Below are 16,645 nucleotides of genomic sequence, written 5' to 3' on the forward strand. Positions count from 1 at the left end.
TGCAGCTTATCTTGAATATACGGGCTATTTACAAAGTATTTTGTACAGGAATAGAATCATTTGTGTGGGATCATTTGTTTTTTTTCTAGTCTTGGGCAGACAACGGAGAAAATTCCCGCTGCGCTTACTTCTTTTGTTGCTGTTTCTTCTCAAACTCAGCAATTAGTTGTTTCTGCAAATGAGGAGAAGTTGGAGAGTAATGTTTGAATTCGAGAGAGAACTCACCCTTACCCTGGGTGGAGGACCTCAGCGACGTCGCGAACCCGAAAAGGGTGTTCAGAGAGCATTCCGCGCCAATAGTGAACTCGTCCTGACCGTTCTCAGTGTCTTGAATAACCGCTTGCAGTTTGTTGAGTAAACTGATCACGTTACCCTGAAATTCATTGGGCGCCGTTACGGTTACAGTCATAACAGGCTCCAAAATAACAGGCTTGGCCTCCAAAAATGCTTGCTTAAATGCAGCCATGGTTGCGGTCTTAAATGCCAATTCATTGGAATCAACCGCGTGAATTGCACCGTCGTTAATCAGCATGTGAGCAGACAAGACACGGTGACCGATCAAAGGACCTTTCTCGCAGGCTTCTTCGAATCCTTTGCCGCAAGCAGCCAAATATTTGTCAGGAATACGTCCACCCACGATAGCTGTTTCGAATTTGTTTCCGTTTGATCCTTCCAGAGGGCTCAAAGATCCCATAACTCTACCGTACTGACCGGCCCCACCTGATTGTTTCTTGTGAGTGTAATCGAATTCCGCAGGAATAGTGATAGACTCTCTGTAGGATACTTGTGGTTTCCCGGTAACGCAGTCCACATTATACTCACGCTTCATTCTTTCCACATAGATTTCTAAATGCAATTCACCCATCCCAGAAATGACCGTTTCCTTAGATTCTGCGTCAAAGCGCACTCTGAAGGTGGGATCTTCTTTTTGAAAACGATTCAACGCTTTGGAAAAGTTTGTGGAATCTCTAGTTGTTGGTGTTATGGAAAGCGAGATAACAGCATCTGGGACATACATTGAAGACATGGAAAAGTTCAATGTACCATCGGTGAAAGTATCTCCAGAGGCGCAGTCGATACCGAAGGTAGCGCAGATTTCTCCGGAGCCAACTTCATCGACGTCTTCCATGTCGTTTGAGTGCATTCTTACCAGACGAGAAACCTTGACTTTTTTGCCGGTCTTTACATTGGTGATATAACCACCTTTTTTCAAGCGTCCTTGATAAACCCGAATGTAAGTCAGTTGACCATACTTGCCTTCTTCTAACTTGAAGGCAAGACCAACAAAAGGCTCTTTGACAGATGGAACGAGATTAACTTTGCTTTCATTGTTGGACACGTCAAGTGCAGTATTGAGAACCTCAGATGGGTTCGGTAGATAGTCAACAATAGCATCTAGTACTGGCTGCACGCTTCTATTAGCCAGGGCCGAGCCCATAAGTACAGGTGTAAACTTTCTAGCGATAGTGGCCCGGCGAATAGCGGCCTTGATCTGTTCGACAGAAGGCGTCTGTTCTTCCAAAAAGATTTCTGCGATTTCATCATCAACGTCAGCCAAAGTCTCAATAAGCATGGCTCTCCTTTCCTCGACGAGTTCGTTCAATTCCAAAGGAACCGGACCGGTAACAATTTGCTGTCCCTTGACTCCTTCGTTGTACAGAGCAACGCGGTCAATAATGTTCACAACACCCTTCAAATCAGATTCTGATCCAATGGGGACTTGAAGAGCAGCGGCAGGTGTTTTGAGTTTCTTGTTGATCTGTTCGATGGCTTTGAAAGGATTGGCGCCCATACGGTCCATCTTATTGATGAAAGTAACTCTTGGCACATTGTATCTTCTCATTTGGCGGTCAACAGTAACTGTTTGGGACTGCACACCAGAAACGGCACATACTACCAGCACGGCACCGTCCAAAACTCTTAGTGCACGTTCAACCTCAATAGTGAAATCGATATGGCCCGGGGTATCAATTAAATTGAAACGGTACTGCTGACCATCTTTATCCCACGAACAATACGTGGCAGCTGATTGAATAGTAATACCTTTTTCTCTTTCCAAGTCCATGGAGTCCATTTTAGCTCCCACATTGTCTCGACCTCTTACTTCGTGAATAGCCTTGATCCTTCCTGTGTAGAATAAAACTCGCTCCGTAAAAGTCGTCTTTCCAGAGTCAATATGGGCCGAAATACCAATGTTTCGCAGGCCCCTCGAGGTAGCCCGGTCTTCATCCGTCAAAGTAACGGCCATTTCATCCAAAACTGCTTTTTCTTCTTCATAGGTCCTGAGGATGCTTGATGCATGAATTTGCCGATGAGCTGCAAAACCATGTTTTCCGCCAAATTGGAGCGGTTTTGACCGCCAAAAAGGCCTGGAGGTATTCGACGCACCCAGCGCGGTCCTCCTGAGCATAAACATCAAGCTGGAAACCTTTTTGACCAGGATTTTTAGTTAATTTTGAGTTTACCTATGACCGATTTTCACGTTCGTGTGTAAGGTTAAATTTTTCAGTTCATGAGTTCGAGATTCGTAAAAAGTGCTATCAACGCTAAACCGTAGAAACCGTTTAGGAAGGAGGAAGATCAACCTCCTCCAATGCCGCTGACCATTGATGATCATCTTTCCCCCGATGTATCGTCGAGCAGCTTCTTTAGGTTTTGGTACATGTCTAGATCGTTCTGAAGAGACTCGCTCAATCCGTACTGTACGATGGTTAAAATGCCCCAAATGCCAACTATGCAGGAAACTGCAAATGCAATATAGCCTTTCAAAGTGAAGCCATCTGGTAATGGTTTTGGTTGTCTTGGCAATCCAGCTAGATTGAGCCAATCGTCATCATGCCCGGCGGCGTTTCCTGAAAGAGTATAGTTTCCCGTAGAACAAACGTCTTTGAAGCTCTGAGACAATACTTCCTTCTCTCTCAACAACAAAGGCGCTTCGACGAAAACCGCTGCAAGACCTTGCTCCAGGTGCCAGTCGACGTGGCAGTGGAAAAACCAGATGCCGGGGTTGTCAGCGACGAAACGCAGCACGATATGACCATTAGGTTCCAGGACCACAGTATCTCTTTGCATAGGAATGTCAGGATATGGCATCAATGGAGCCATCTCATTGTAAGGAACAGGTTCCGCGTCATCTTCATCGAAAGCATCCGACTTTTGTACTATCTGGAAGTTGTGTCCGTGTAAATGGAATGGATGTCTACCATCGTCGTAATTGTTGACCACAACCTCGATGACCTCTCCATGCTCAAGCACAAAGGCATTCACATTTTCACCGTAAATGGCAGGATTCTTGGCCAGTTTTTCTGGCGCGGAGAGGGCAGTAATTAAAGTTGGTACTTTGGGAGCAACATATGTGATATTGTTGAAAAATGCGTAGTTTTTGCCGTCCCCAAGATTATCCATCTTGACATCCAAAGATATCTGATAGTCGTAATCCGATAAAAGTTCCTTCCCGGCCAATGGCGTCAAGAAAAAATCGTTTGTGACTGCCGAGAAGGAGTCGATATAATACTCTGAGGCTCGAGGGGCATCCTCATTGTAGATGATATGGTTTGTGCGATTCAAGATCAGGTTAGGAGGTACGGCGTCTAACATTGTTTCGTCCATGATCTGCATGAGAGCGTAATTTTTGTTGGCGTGAGAATGCGACCTAACCAAGACTGACATTCTTTGGCCGGGTGCCAGATACAAGAGGCTGGTAGTGTTAGGCCGCGTGTAAATACCGTCGACTTCAACAATGGTGAAATCGTGGTCTTCCATGTAGAGGTACTGCGAAATGAAATTTCCCACGTTGATAAATCGCAACAGATAAACGGTATCGGGTTTGAAGCTAAGCGACGCGTTAACTGTGTTGTTGAAAAGAATATTCTGTGGGATCGGCTCTGCGCCCGTAGGATTGTATCTACTCAAAAACTCGTCCATAATCTCGTAGTAAGGCTTGTGGTAGTGATCTCCGATCTGGATCACTTTTTCCTCGTCGTACTCAAAGGGTTCGTCCTCATCGTGCACAATCAGCGCGGTTCGCATCCCGTCGGTATACTGGGCGCCAGAATGTGAATGAATCCAATATGTCCCAACTTGATTGACAACCGTAAAGTTGTAAACGTAGGTGTCACCCGGCATAATCGGGCATTGGGTAACCATCGGTGGGCCATCCATCTGGTTCATGTTTTCGTCTGCTTGACGGTGGAAAAATCCGTGGAAATGCAAGGAAGTGGGCAGATCATCGAATCCGTTTGTGAGCCTTACGATCAATCGATCGCCCTTGTTGATATGAATTTCTGGAATGGGCCACTCTCCGTTGAATCCAATCATCTTTCGCTCTTTCACGCCATCGGGATTCCTTGCCACCCATCCGGTGGTGAAGTTGAATTCATGTGTCTTTCCTGCTAAAGCAAGTTGTGCGAGCAGTAATAGATCTATTAGTAGCGTAACTATTCGTAACATCATCGCGAAAGAAAGCGTTGAACCGGCCCGATCAGTGGTGAACTTTGAGTTGCCGGTGTTTTGGATATTTCAAAAGGGTGGTACTGGTGGAGTGAAGAGAAGTGACGAGATTGTAACGTTTCTGGATTCACTCTGGCGGTTCCTTCTTTATTTTTTGGCACAAAAACCTGGGTGGAATTACCACTCTTCGTCATAAATGACATAATCTAAATTGTGATTAGGTAAGCGCCGTTGAACGACTAATGGTCGATAGTTTCGCTAGTTGTTTCGCGTGTCAGTACAACTAGAGTTTTGGAAGGCTGTTTTGAATTGAAGTAATTGATGGAATTTCTCGTTTATCGTTGTACTATGCAACAGTAGTTGCGGTGCTGCTGATCGTCCAGATGTCTGTAAGTTATCGGCAAATCACTGTAAATATTCGTTCCATCGGACATACACTGGTCTCTTAACTTATTGATGTTGATCATTATTGTAGCGTCCCATTTGCAGGCCACAACAACCTGGTACTGAACGTTCACTCTATTCTCCAAGGCAATTCAGAATCAGTCTTTATGACTATTCGACGACTGATAAATCCTCTAGTGATTTCCTCGCATGCTTTAACTAAGGACAACATATAAGTAACGAAAGGTAAAAAGTGATATGTCAGCTTAACTGGATTTGAAGCAGGACTGGATGGTCAAATAGGGTTGGTTGACACTTTACCACTGAGAAAACGGTTTGATACTATCAGTCACTTGAGCTACAGCCAAAATTTTCATGGAACAGCCGTTTGAATATCGTTAATGTACTTATTTTTTGCAACATCACGGTTTCTATACGCCCTATACCTATACCCAAGCTTTCCAGCTTCGGCAAAACCAGAATGCATATAGCACGTGAACGCATTAGCGGCTGCCTGTTCCAAGTATATAATCTCCCTTTTCTGTACATGTCACCCGCTAACGTTCTTGCAGGCCTTATTCAGGCCCATCAATTATTGTCTTGATCACATCTGAGCCAGATTTGGCATTGAACTCGTATGCCTCGACTGCGTCCTTGAATTTGTAGCGGTGTGTCACGAGCGGCTTGACGTTGACGTCTCCTTTGGAAATCAACTGCACCGCATCCCTGTAGTCTCCAAACGCATATCTGAAACACCCCAGGACCCTAAGCTCTTTAGGACCGATCGCTGCAATTGGAAAATTCACATCAGGTTTTCCGGAGCCCACCTGAACGTAAGTTCCTCCGGTCTTGCATACCTTGATACCAGTTCTAATACAAATTTCAGCACCCGAACAGTCAAAAACTACTTCGGGCTGGTGTGCGTCCAGCTCTTTCACGATCTCTGCAACCAGAAATTCTTCATCCTTGAATTGAGACGAATTCACAAATTTGGTGCCACCGAATTTCGACGACAGCTTCAACTTGTGCTCAAACACATCGATGAAGATCACTTCGCCGGCACCAAAGGCACGTGCTACGGCTCCTGTGAGTAAACCAACGGGGCCTGCACCGAAAACTGCAACCTTTTGATTGTAGGCCACTTTGGCGAGCTTGTTGGCATGTACACCAACAGATAGAGGCTCTACCAATGCACCTTCCTCCAGCGACACGTGATCCGGTAGCTTTACTACAAAGTCCTCTGGAGCAAGGTAGTACTTGACCAGTGTACCGTCAAAAGGAGGAGTAGCAGCGAAAGCCATGTCTGGACACAAATTGTATCGTCCTTCCTTAGTCTCGTCAGAATATCTGCTTGGAATGCCGGGTTCAATAGCAACTCGATCGCCTACTTTTACGCTTGATACTGCACCACCGACTTCTACAACAACACCACTGGACTCATGGCCCAAAACCATAGGCTTCTTTACCACGAAATCGCCGATTGCTCCCGCAACATAGTAGTGAACGTCTGATCCACAGATTCCGGTTTTCTTAATTTCCAATTTCACAAAGTGAGGGTCTTCGATTTTAGGAATTGGTCTATCTTCAATGGATATATGGCCTTTGGATTTAAGCACGACTGCTTGTTGAGTTTCTGGCATGTTTTGTTCAGAGTCGACAAATATAGGGTTGTCGTTATTTGGAACGTTGTTTTGCCAACGGGAAGGACTTCAAGACCATTCCCACCATGCTTGTCCTTTATATATCACTTTTTCCGTCACCATTCCGTAGACGTTTGCTCGGACTAGCGCACCGTTTGCTATAATAAGGGCATCACGAGAACGGGTCTTGTTCTTCACCCTATACAAGAACGGAAACGCATCCGAGAGGAATTTTTCAACCACGTGATCGAAAAGTGCAGCGGTGAGTAGAGTGCAGGATCAAGAAGCGGTCCGACGCATATGGCATGGAAGTAATTCGCCTGACAGCATTCCCTTTTCTTTAAACCTGTTATATTTTCGAAATGATCAGAGAAATGTCCAGGTTGAAATGCATTGGCGGATTTTCCCAACATTTCTGTTTTTTGCGTCACTTTAGACGCAGTCGACTTTCAAGATGTCGTGGATGTCTCCGATCACTGACGCTATTTCAGCGGCTCCACAGCATACACCATCTGTGAGCTTTATCAAAGAGCTTGGTTTGACTCGTTTAGGCGAGTTCAAACTAGAAATTTCGTCACCCGCGATTATGGATGTGCTGTCAACCATGAAAACCGTGTTGCGGACCTTGTGGACCAGCGGATATGCTGGACTCTTGGTCGAAATATGCTCGTCTTCTGCGAAGTGTACAAAGTACTGCAGTTTTTTTGATCCGTTTAAAAACACGTTACGCAGCTCTATCATTAACGTGATCTTGGTGTTGGTTTGGTTGTTGTAGTAGATCAATTCGTATTCGGAAAGGTTGTGCAGTTGTAGAGATATCGTAGTAAACTCGTTTTTGGATTTTGCCTGGCCGCCTGAAGTAGTCAAGATTGAATCTAAAATGCCAAAAAAGCCAGAGGTGAATTGCAGGTAGTTGAACACAAAGTGATAGTCCAGTTTGCTGGACTCGATGAAGGGCTGGAAGATGTGTTGCGGGTTGCTCGGTGATAATTCGATGTCCAGATTCTCGACGCTGTGATCGTTTGTATGCAGAAGGATCCGACAATCGTACTGGTCCTTGCTGTTCTTCAGATATTTGAAGGAAATCTCGTTGGGTTTTGATGCTACGATGCTGAAATTTTCGGAGTAGAACCCGTGCAGTTCTTCGATCACGTCCGTCAGGGTCACAATTTGCATCAGTTTTTGTTTAAATGTGTTGAAATGTTGCACAATGTTGTTGAGATCTGTGAAAGGTTCCGACATGAAAAACGATAAAGCACCTTCCCCCGTGAAGTGCAATAAAGTTTCATTGTACTGGTTTCCTAAAGCCTTGCAGTTTTGTCTGAACTTTCCAAAAAGCTTTATTTCACTAATATGATAGTCGATCCGCAGAAACAATGTATCCTCTAGGATATGTTTTAAAGCTGATGTGCCTCCCACGAATGACTCTAATTCAATCCCCAAAACAGACGAGTGGTGCGATTGATCCTCCGGCACAATGTACTTCGGAATTGACCCCAACTGCTTTCTAGAGCATATCCTGTTGCGCATATTAAGCCCATTAAGAGAATCAATGATCATGTGGTCGACTATCTTATGCAGGCTTGTTTTCTTCAAGTGGATCATTTTCTGATAGGTCATGGACTCAAGTTTGAGTGTTGAAGTATTCTCGCTGTCGAGGTATTTGAGTTCCCACTTGCCTTTTGCGGCGGCAATCTTCCCAATTCTCTTTTCAATCATGCAAGTGGTATTTGACGATATTACGCTGAGAATGAGATACCAATTAGAAGGCCAATTCTCGAGTCTGATAAACAATTCTCGGAACAAGATTTTCTTTTGCGCCCAGCTGGGGTCTTTTGAGACTGGGGCGTCAAGTTTAACAACATTGTTGGAGGTCCAGCCAACTTTTTCAAACATGTTTCCCAAAATTGAAATAATTTTGTCCAGTTTGAGCTTATTTAGAACTTTGACAAATTCCTCAGTTGTGCTGGTCTTATTCATCTGGTTAATGTAAAACGTCAACAAACTGCTCGGATTTCTGACGTAAAAGACTCCACTTATTGTGTTGATTTTAATTTGAATGGGAATGACCGATGCCGGGGTAGAGGGAACATTAAAAAGTAGAGCATCTGAAACTTCTTCGTCTTCCTGCAACACTCCAGTGGACAACAATTCTGTTTTTATCATTTGTGAGTGGTTAAACATAATCTCATCCAGAATGTTTCCCAGATTGCTCAGCACATTAACGTATCGCAAAGGAACTGCGATTTCTCCATTTGCAACCTCTTCGATATTCCACTCCAGAATAATACTTCCGGAAGCCTCTTCCACAGCAATTATGGCATTGCATTTGCCTTTAAGCCGGCTATTGCACCAATACCTAATGTTGATAATTGTCTTTCGTGAATCATAGTGATGTACCAGATTACCGCCAGCATATTTGCTGTTGGACTCCAAACTCAAGAGGTCTGCATGTATCATGTACATTTGGACTGAGAGCACGTAGTTGTGAAGAAGCTTGTATAATGCAAATAGAGGTTTCGGACTTTTAAACAACACCTCGTTAATGACTTTTTCAAGCATGTATTTGTTCAAGGGCAAAGCCTCATTGAACAATAACTTCAGGTCGACGAAGAAAAGCGGGGATGCTTGGTCGGTAGTGGATAACTGAATTTCGAATTCATCTTCCACCACGACGTATAGCCTCCCATCGTTCACAGTATAGTGTCTGAATTGATCAGGAATTTCCATGAGGGAGATTTTTACTGATAAGATGATGTTCATATTCCGCAGTGTCTTCAAAATGAGTTTCGGCGGAACAACTGATTTCTTGGCACCTCCTTGGGCTCCCTCCTCGCCACTGAGTGTGAAGTTGTGCGACGGCAGATTGGGTCTCCCTAGACTTAGGACTTCCAGCGCTGTTATGAGGTCCGGGTTTGGCAGCTTGGCATTTGTCATGCCTGCCACACTAGCTTTCAATGCCCATATGCAGTTGTTGACGGTCATGTTGGAGCCACGAAACCAATTTAGCAGATCGATCATTGTGTTGAAATTGTTATGCTTAAGAGTACGGCACCATTTCACCAAAACGTAAAGCTTGAGGAATTGGTTTCGCAAAAATACCACCAGTTGCAAAAATGTAGTCTTTTTCGCACTAGGGTCTTGGTTCGAGTGCACGCTGGTCTTGAAAAACTGTGCAAGTTCTTTGATTGAGAAAACTGTCAGGTTTCGAATCAAAAGCGCCAACGGTTCCTGATTAACCGCTACATGCGGAAGTTCGACCGGTTTGGACTTTGTTTCTTGTTTCAGATTACCTATGTTGTGGTTTTTTAAGTCTTTGCCGACGCCCGGCTCTTTGCTGTTCATTTCTCCAGCCTTGAGCCCGTTACTCACGCTCCCCACTTTCTGCACCTGAGGGTTGACCAACCCGTTGTTTTGCAGCATACCAATCGTCGTAGTCATCCGCTTGTTGGCTGATCCACCTTGGACTATAGGTCAGTACTACGGGTCCGCAGGCCTTATACCGGATCGGACTTGACTATTGATGTAGCTTAACTTTAGGCCTGTTCACACTATATGATGTAATGAATTATTACAGCACATGTAATGATGGACGATGACACACGATGATGAATTGCAGTTCACAATCGAACATTTCAAGGTAGAAAAAGAGTATAAGAGTGACGATTGTGGACTTTTGGTACTGTTTGAACAGTTTGCAAGCGTAGAGGCTGTCTATTAGCGGTAAGGTTTCACTGTTTGGAAAATTCGGTGAGGCAAAATCGAGTCGTTTTTGACTGATTTTAAGGTCCGAAAAGCTGTACTGCATTCGCACACAAGGAGACCAGATTAGCAGCATATTGTTGGCGATTTGCGGAGGGGCAAAAAAAGAGAGCTAGTGAATTACGGGGTTCAAAGTAATATTTGGTTTTGAAGAATCTCTTGCATGCAATTTTGACTGTATAAAGGGCCTGATCTATTATTAAGTGCTGCATAGAGTGTCTAAACCCGTAAGACACCGTAGGGATCACAGACTGATAGGTATCCTGTATCTCCCAGTGTTAACCGTCTCTTTCTGGTTTTGTGACCGGCCTTCCAGCTCTGATTTCGACTAAAAATAAGGCCACATTTGTATGGGTGTAATCGAGGTGCCTGTACCTTACCACACGTTTAAATGTCAAATTCGGACTTCGACAATTGGGAACCCGTTGATGACAGTGAAGACACCTATGCACGAGATGGACGAAGCCCAAGTGTGTCCTCTGCCACTGCAATGCCTACAGAAAATGGCGCTGCAGACCATTTCAAGGTATCACGATCACCCATCAGGTCACTTCAAAATTCCAGCCGGAATTCCATCACCTCCGTCGACAATACGGGCTTGAAGTCTTCTCCAGCAGATCCGCAGCTTACTGCGCTTGATCCTATCGCTGGGGTCAATAGCCCGTCTTCAAAAAATGGATCAGCGCTCAATTCCGTCACTCAGATTATTGGGTCTTCGAAAGAAACTAAGGATCCAAAAGAATTGCCAATACCTGAAGTGGAAGAAGATGTGGCGAACAGCTCGTTTTTCAATAACATGCTGACATCTTTCAACTTTAAAGGATCAACTTCGACGCCCGCCAAGCCACTCACACATTCCAGAACAAGCTCAGAGTCCGGAACGCAAACTTTACCCAACATAATATCTCACCGCAAAGCTACACCCACTCGAAAATCAAGAAGATCGATTAGCAACGAGAGCAATGTTCCTACCTCCCCGCTTCGAGAGATGGAGAAACCAAATGAACTGGTCACTGAGTTCAACCGGAAGCTCTACGTCGACGAAAGGTTTTCTGGCACGGTCTATCATTACGCCATTGAAGATAGAAATTCTGAACTGCATAGAATTTTCAAATCCGTGCCCGACAGCGATCGTCTTCTTGATGATTTCAGCTGTGCGCTTAGTCGGGAGTTTTTGTTTCAGGGAAGGATTTATATCACAGAAGCCAATATATGCTTCAATTCCAACTTGTTAGGATGGGTAACTCACATTGTTATCTCAATGATGGACATAATCTTGATGGAAAAAACCTCCACCGCAGGACTTTTTCCAAATGGCATATCAATCGAAACACGGCTAGGAAAGCATCAGTTTGTTAGCTTCATTTCGCGCGACACGACTTTTGAGTTTATCAAAACAGTTTGGCAAAAATACAAAGAACGTTCTTTAAGCGATGGCTTCGTAGTTGACGGTGTCACACGGCCATCAAGCGCACAGGGAAATCTCCGAAGATCTTATAGTGAATTGTTGGCCACTACATTGGACAGGCCCCCATCCCATGAGCCACCTAGTCGCTCATCTATCATAAGCGAAAACGATGCAATAATCGAAGATGCTATACTTTCTGTTGACGATATCATCCCTACAATCGTCATGAATAAGGACAATCAACGCGGTAGCGTTAAGGGTCTCAATGATTATGACGATAATGATGATGTTGATGACGATGATGATTACGACGACGACGACGACGACGAAGAAGAAGAAGAGGGAAAAGATGCTATTAGCAGAGACGCCAGGGCTGAAAGAAACGCCGAGGAAAGGGCTGCCCTTCTGTTAGAGAAAACCTGTTCAAGCTCAGCTGCCACCAGTGTCTCGTCTCTCAAGAACGGATTGCTGTCTAGTCAGAAAGGTTTTACATTCAAAATTGATAGTGGATTCGAATATGATGGGCCTACGACTTCCAGTGAAACACAATTTGATTATGAGCCAGAAAAAAACAACGAAACGATTTTGGCAGACAAGGATTTCGATGCTCCCCCGGGGGTTATTTTTCAATTGATCTTTAGTGATAGCAAGCCGGATTTCTTGGTGGAATTTTTGACAGGCCAGAGCTCTTCTAATATCTCCACTATTGGAGCTTTTGAAGGCACAAATGAAGACGGCAAACGATTTCGCGATTACACTTACTCTAAAGCTTTAAACTTTTCTGTTGGTCCAAAGTCTACCAAATGCGAGGTGTCTGAAACTCTTTTGAGTTTAAACTACAATGAGCGTATCAGCCTCGTTAATGCAACAAAAACTCCTGACGTTCCCAGCGGGAACAGTTTTGTGGTAAAAACGAGATACATGCTGCGGTGGGCCTCTGAGACCACTAGCAATTTGAAAGTTTCGTTTTGGATTGAGTGGACCGGCGGGAGCTGGATCAAGTCAATGATCGAGAAAAGCTGTAGAGCGGGTCAAATCCAAGCCACGGACGCTTTGGTAGCTCTATTGGACAAGTATGTGCAAAATTTCGTCACTTCGGCTTCTGCTGCTGGCCCAGCTGCTGGGGAGAAGCGCACGTTACGGAAGAGGCAATCTCCATCCAAGCGCTCGATTGACAGTGCGAAAGATCAAGAAAAGCCAGCTGTGGTAGTTTCCGAGGAACCGGTTGTCACTCGCGCCACCACTACTGTACAACGAACGCAACCTTTTTGGCTATCCTTCACAAATGTTTTGATGTTTGTAAACATCATTCTATTTCTAGCCTTGATGTGGCGCCAGGAGCGTATTCTTTCTTTAGTTCGGCAAAGTGGTAAGGTTCAAACAGCTGAAAGTGAGGCTGCTGTCAGTCAAATGTTATCACATTTCAAGACCCTTTTCGACGCCGACGCTGATGAGGTTTTACCTGGCGGCTCAGGCGAGACCCACAATGCTCAAAGGTATACGTTAAGAAGCTGGATTGACAAGCATAGTGGGAACGAAGAGGCCCTAAATCTAAACCTACAGAAAAAGAAACAGTATCAGCGGTACATGAGGTACATTGTGGACCAACTGCTCGATGGTGAGATCTCTATTAGCGAAACAGAAGACTTTTTGGGCAGGTTGAACAAGCTCGTGAATTTGGTTAACGATACCAAGAAGAATAGCGGTAGTGTTGATGCATGCGAACTACAAAATGCTCTAAATTACTTGATTAATGCATGAGTTGCGAGCCTTTTTTTAGGTTCGCGTATTTTGATATACCAATCAAATGGTCGCCTAGGATGCGTAAAACGGGTGACCCAGCTGCGGCAGTTCAGGGTATACGAGGGTTGCCTCCTTTTGATTGAATGCTATTGTCGATCTTTCGGTATTGTGTTGTAACACCGAGAGAGACTGTTTGAAACGGGTTTCACTAAAAGTGGACGGAAGTTCGATCTTTTCCAGTTTTTCTTTGGAGTATGTGCGTGGTCTAGGAACGTTGGACGCAAGCGATTTTGCCTGTTGTGCGAAAGATTTTTCTAGTTGAACCCTCAGGTCTTCCGAAATTCTGAGAATTGCGGGGACTTCCAATTTCAGTAGTTGCAAATATCCTTTCCTGGCGAGAGCGCGGTCTGTGTCACCTTGAAGTGTGTGCAGATCAGGATGGGCCGGCAATTTTTTGGTGCATAAATCTAGGTAACGGAGGTACATTATGTACGAGCGTTGCAAATTTCCCAGCTGGAACGATTGTTGCGCTTCCTCCAGCAAACTTACGCACGTTTTCAGGTACAGTTTCAGCGGTACTCTTGGGTTGAATTTGTAGTCCGATGCCATTTGGCCCAATTGGTGACAGCTGCTCATTGGTACTCTCATTAAGTTGGTTCTCGAGGCTTTGGCCCCCAATGTTGCAATTGTTCAGAGCACGATTGTCGAATTGTCTGTCAGCACTCTACAATCTCGAAAAGTCAAACTGCCTTGGTCTGAACAATCGGCCTCTGTTGAGCTCGAGCCTTCGTATGAAAAAAATTTTGACGCTTTTGACGAGGCGATGAGCTAGGTGCTTATTTTATGCGTCTGTTCTCCGGCGACATAATTATCCAAGACGAGACGAAAATAAAAATAAAAAAGCCCAAAAGTCTAACACTGGGGTTTAAGAACGTTGGGTATATTTTCATTTTGAGTTTTATGGTTTTTAGATTTAAAGGCATCTTCATATATTCCAGGCGTTGGATCGGATCTTTTCACATGTCCTTGAATATGATCAAACCACTAAAAATGTGAATAGACCGGTTTACATATTTTTACTATAAGCAAAATTAATTTAGGTGGAGAAAGTACTGACTTATTCTACTGGGTTCTCCTTACTTGTTAGTCAGGATCGTATTAATGTCACCAGATCCATATCTTTGATGTGCGCCAGGGTTGGTAGAAAACGAGAAAAGTTCAAAAAACAAAGCTTCTGATTAATGAATTTTAGCTGAAACAAGTCAAATCTGTAGTCACATAGGAACTAGAACCTAAAACCCGGGAGGTTTGAGAACGAACTTCCTTAGGCTAGCTCACATCGAGAGGATCACCGTTATATTTTCCTGACGCTCCAAAAGACCACCTCGTCATAAACGATCTAAATAATACCCAAAGATTCTGCTTGCCTACTTTCTCATATGGGGCAGGTTTTCTTAAAGCATTGGTCACTTGAAGTAGTCGTCTCCAGTTCTCTCACTCCACTCAAGCCAAGCTATAGATAGTCGACCATATTAAGTAAATTTATAGAGATGCGAGTAAAAGTTAGCGGTGCCGGTTTGGCTACCAAAATTGTAGATATTGATGGCGACTGCGACTTATCTGAATTCTTGAATTTGGTTTCTAAAGATTCGGGCATCAGCAACGCCATAGAGTCTGTCCGATACGGGTTCCCTCCACAAACTGTGCAGGTGACTGAGGTGACCAAAAAACAGAAATTGGAAGATATCGGTATAAGTTCAGGAGAGAAGGTGGTGTTGACTGGGAAAACGGTAACGACAACGTTACAAAATGACAAATTAGAAAAACCACTCAAGAAGAGTAGTAAGACGGATTCTACTGCCACCCGCAAATTGCGAGAAAATCAAATTTCACTAGATGGCATATGGCCCCATCGGATTTTGCAGCTTTATTCGGTTCCGGATGACAACTCCTGTATGTTCCATGCAATTTCTCACTGCACATATGGTAATTTTTCGCATTCACAGCCGTTTAGGGAACAAGTGGCAGCAGAGGTGATATCGAACCCATTGGAATACTCTGATGCTATTTTGGGTAGACCCAATAGGGAATATGCTCAATGGATACTGAAAAAAAGCTCTTGGGGAGGGGGCATAGAGCTGGCCATTTTGTCAAAGGCTCTGCGACTGGCAATCTTTGTGTTGGATGTTGACGCGGGGAAATTTGAGAAGTTTAACGAGCACCAATTTGATGACTTTATCATGGTGGCATTCAACGGGGTGCACTATGATGCGATGGAAGTTGTAAATGAAGTTAGCGGCCAAATCTCTAGGGTTCTGAGCCAACACTCAGAAAATGTCGATCGAGTGCTGGCTAGAGCACAGGAGGTGGCAGTGAAGTTAAAGAACCAAGGTTTTTCATTCAACACGGCACGCGACCGTATCCAATGCAATGTGTGTTCCGAGATCCTGGCGGGTGAGCGAGACGTTGCACGTCATGCGGAAACAACGGGCCACGTTGATTTTGGACAGAGTAAATAAGTTTTGTTTTAAACCGTTTTTGGGGTGTTGTATTATTTAAAGTAAGTTCACAACCCCTCGCCTAGGAACCTGGAAGAAATTGTGCTGCACTGCAGCCGTTTTCATAAGCCAGCGCGCTAACGAAAAAACATTTATTCCATTTGAACCTCGCCACCGTTGATGTTTTGGATATCCTGTTCCACTGGCTCAGGTTGCACAAGATGCGGTAGAGTGGGTTCCGTAGTTGCTACGTTTTCCAAAGTTGAGTCCAGATGCGCTTTTAGCTCCGTTTCGTTTGCTTCCTTATTTGGTCCCTTTTGAGTATTTATTTGTTCGACCCGGTTCAAGAACTTCTGCAGATTGAGCCCTGAAGCGGCATCTGAGACTTCTTGGGTGTAGGGAATGCCTTTCAATTCTTTTACTCTGCGACGATGAACTTTACCCTTGAGATGTGTCTTGAGTGCAATAGCGGTCTCGAGATATTTATCGCAGTGTATGCAGTAAAACTGTCCCAAACCAGGTTTGGTTTCGTCTAATGGCTGGTTTAGTAGCTGTTGGATTTTAGCCGGAGACGTCAAATCCTCGAATATAAGGTCTAAATCCTTGGTTCTTCTTTTGGTCTTGTATCTTTTAACTGAGTATCTTCCCATGATGGATGTGTGGTTGTGAGATAATTCTTGGGATCAACTGGGGAGTTGTTCTTTGGAGTGGATTCCTTCGAGTTGTGTGTGTGTGTGTGGAAAATTTTAAAGAGATGAGAT

The 16,645-nt window shown here is 44.3% G+C and overlaps 8 protein-coding genes across 8 annotated transcripts; 2 read left to right on the top strand and 6 right to left on the bottom strand.

The window, feature by feature from the left end:
• Positions 1-124: 124 nt before the first annotated feature.
• MEF1 (LALA0S15e01090g1_1) lies at positions 125-2,416 on the bottom strand (the record flags this gene model as incomplete). The annotated part of the gene is made up of 1 exon (XM_022770888.1): positions 125-2,416. The coding sequence occupies one exon, from the start codon at positions 2,414-2,416 to the stop codon at positions 125-127; it is 2,292 nt and encodes a 763-aa protein (XP_022631149.1).
• Positions 2,417-2,613: 197 nt separating this feature from the next.
• Positions 2,614-4,452, bottom strand: FET5 (LALA0S15e01112g1_1; the record flags this gene model as incomplete). Its single annotated transcript, XM_022770899.1, has 1 exon — positions 2,614-4,452. One exon carries the CDS (start codon positions 4,450-4,452, stop codon positions 2,614-2,616), a length of 1,839 nt encoding a protein of 612 aa, XP_022631150.1.
• A 956-nt stretch (positions 4,453-5,408) lies between these two features.
• On the bottom strand, positions 5,409-6,473 carry XYL2 (LALA0S15e01134g1_1; the record flags this gene model as incomplete). Its single annotated transcript, XM_022770910.1, has 1 exon — positions 5,409-6,473. The coding sequence occupies one exon, from the start codon at positions 6,471-6,473 to the stop codon at positions 5,409-5,411; it is 1,065 nt and encodes a 354-aa protein (XP_022631151.1).
• A 432-nt stretch (positions 6,474-6,905) lies between these two features.
• RGR1 (LALA0S15e01156g1_1) lies at positions 6,906-9,914 on the bottom strand (the record flags this gene model as incomplete). The annotated part of the gene is made up of 1 exon (XM_022770921.1): positions 6,906-9,914. One exon carries the CDS (start codon positions 9,912-9,914, stop codon positions 6,906-6,908), a length of 3,009 nt encoding a protein of 1,002 aa, XP_022631152.1.
• A 712-nt stretch (positions 9,915-10,626) lies between these two features.
• Positions 10,627-13,404, top strand: LAM6 (LALA0S15e01178g1_1; the record flags this gene model as incomplete). The annotated part of the gene is made up of 1 exon (XM_022770932.1): positions 10,627-13,404. The coding sequence occupies one exon, from the start codon at positions 10,627-10,629 to the stop codon at positions 13,402-13,404; it is 2,778 nt and encodes a 925-aa protein (XP_022631153.1).
• A 54-nt stretch (positions 13,405-13,458) lies between these two features.
• RFU1 (LALA0S15e01200g1_1) lies at positions 13,459-14,034 on the bottom strand (the record flags this gene model as incomplete). The annotated part of the gene is made up of 1 exon (XM_022770944.1): positions 13,459-14,034. The coding sequence occupies one exon, from the start codon at positions 14,032-14,034 to the stop codon at positions 13,459-13,461; it is 576 nt and encodes a 191-aa protein (XP_022631154.1).
• Positions 14,035-14,936: 902 nt separating this feature from the next.
• OTU1 (LALA0S15e01222g1_1) lies at positions 14,937-15,905 on the top strand (the record flags this gene model as incomplete). Its single annotated transcript, XM_022770955.1, has 1 exon — positions 14,937-15,905. One exon carries the CDS (start codon positions 14,937-14,939, stop codon positions 15,903-15,905), a length of 969 nt encoding a protein of 322 aa, XP_022631155.1.
• A 131-nt stretch (positions 15,906-16,036) lies between these two features.
• On the bottom strand, positions 16,037-16,534 carry BUD20 (LALA0S15e01244g1_1; the record flags this gene model as incomplete). Its single annotated transcript, XM_022770966.1, has 1 exon — positions 16,037-16,534. One exon carries the CDS (start codon positions 16,532-16,534, stop codon positions 16,037-16,039), a length of 498 nt encoding a protein of 165 aa, XP_022631156.1.
• Between the last annotated feature and the right edge of the window lie 111 nt (positions 16,535-16,645).

Source organism: Lachancea lanzarotensis, scaffold LALA0S15 (genome assembly GCF_000938715.1).
Source record: "Lachancea lanzarotensis genome assembly LALA0, scaffold LALA0S15, whole genome shotgun sequence".
Classification (NCBI taxonomy): Eukaryota; Fungi; Ascomycota; class Saccharomycetes; order Saccharomycetales; family Saccharomycetaceae; genus Lachancea; species Lachancea lanzarotensis.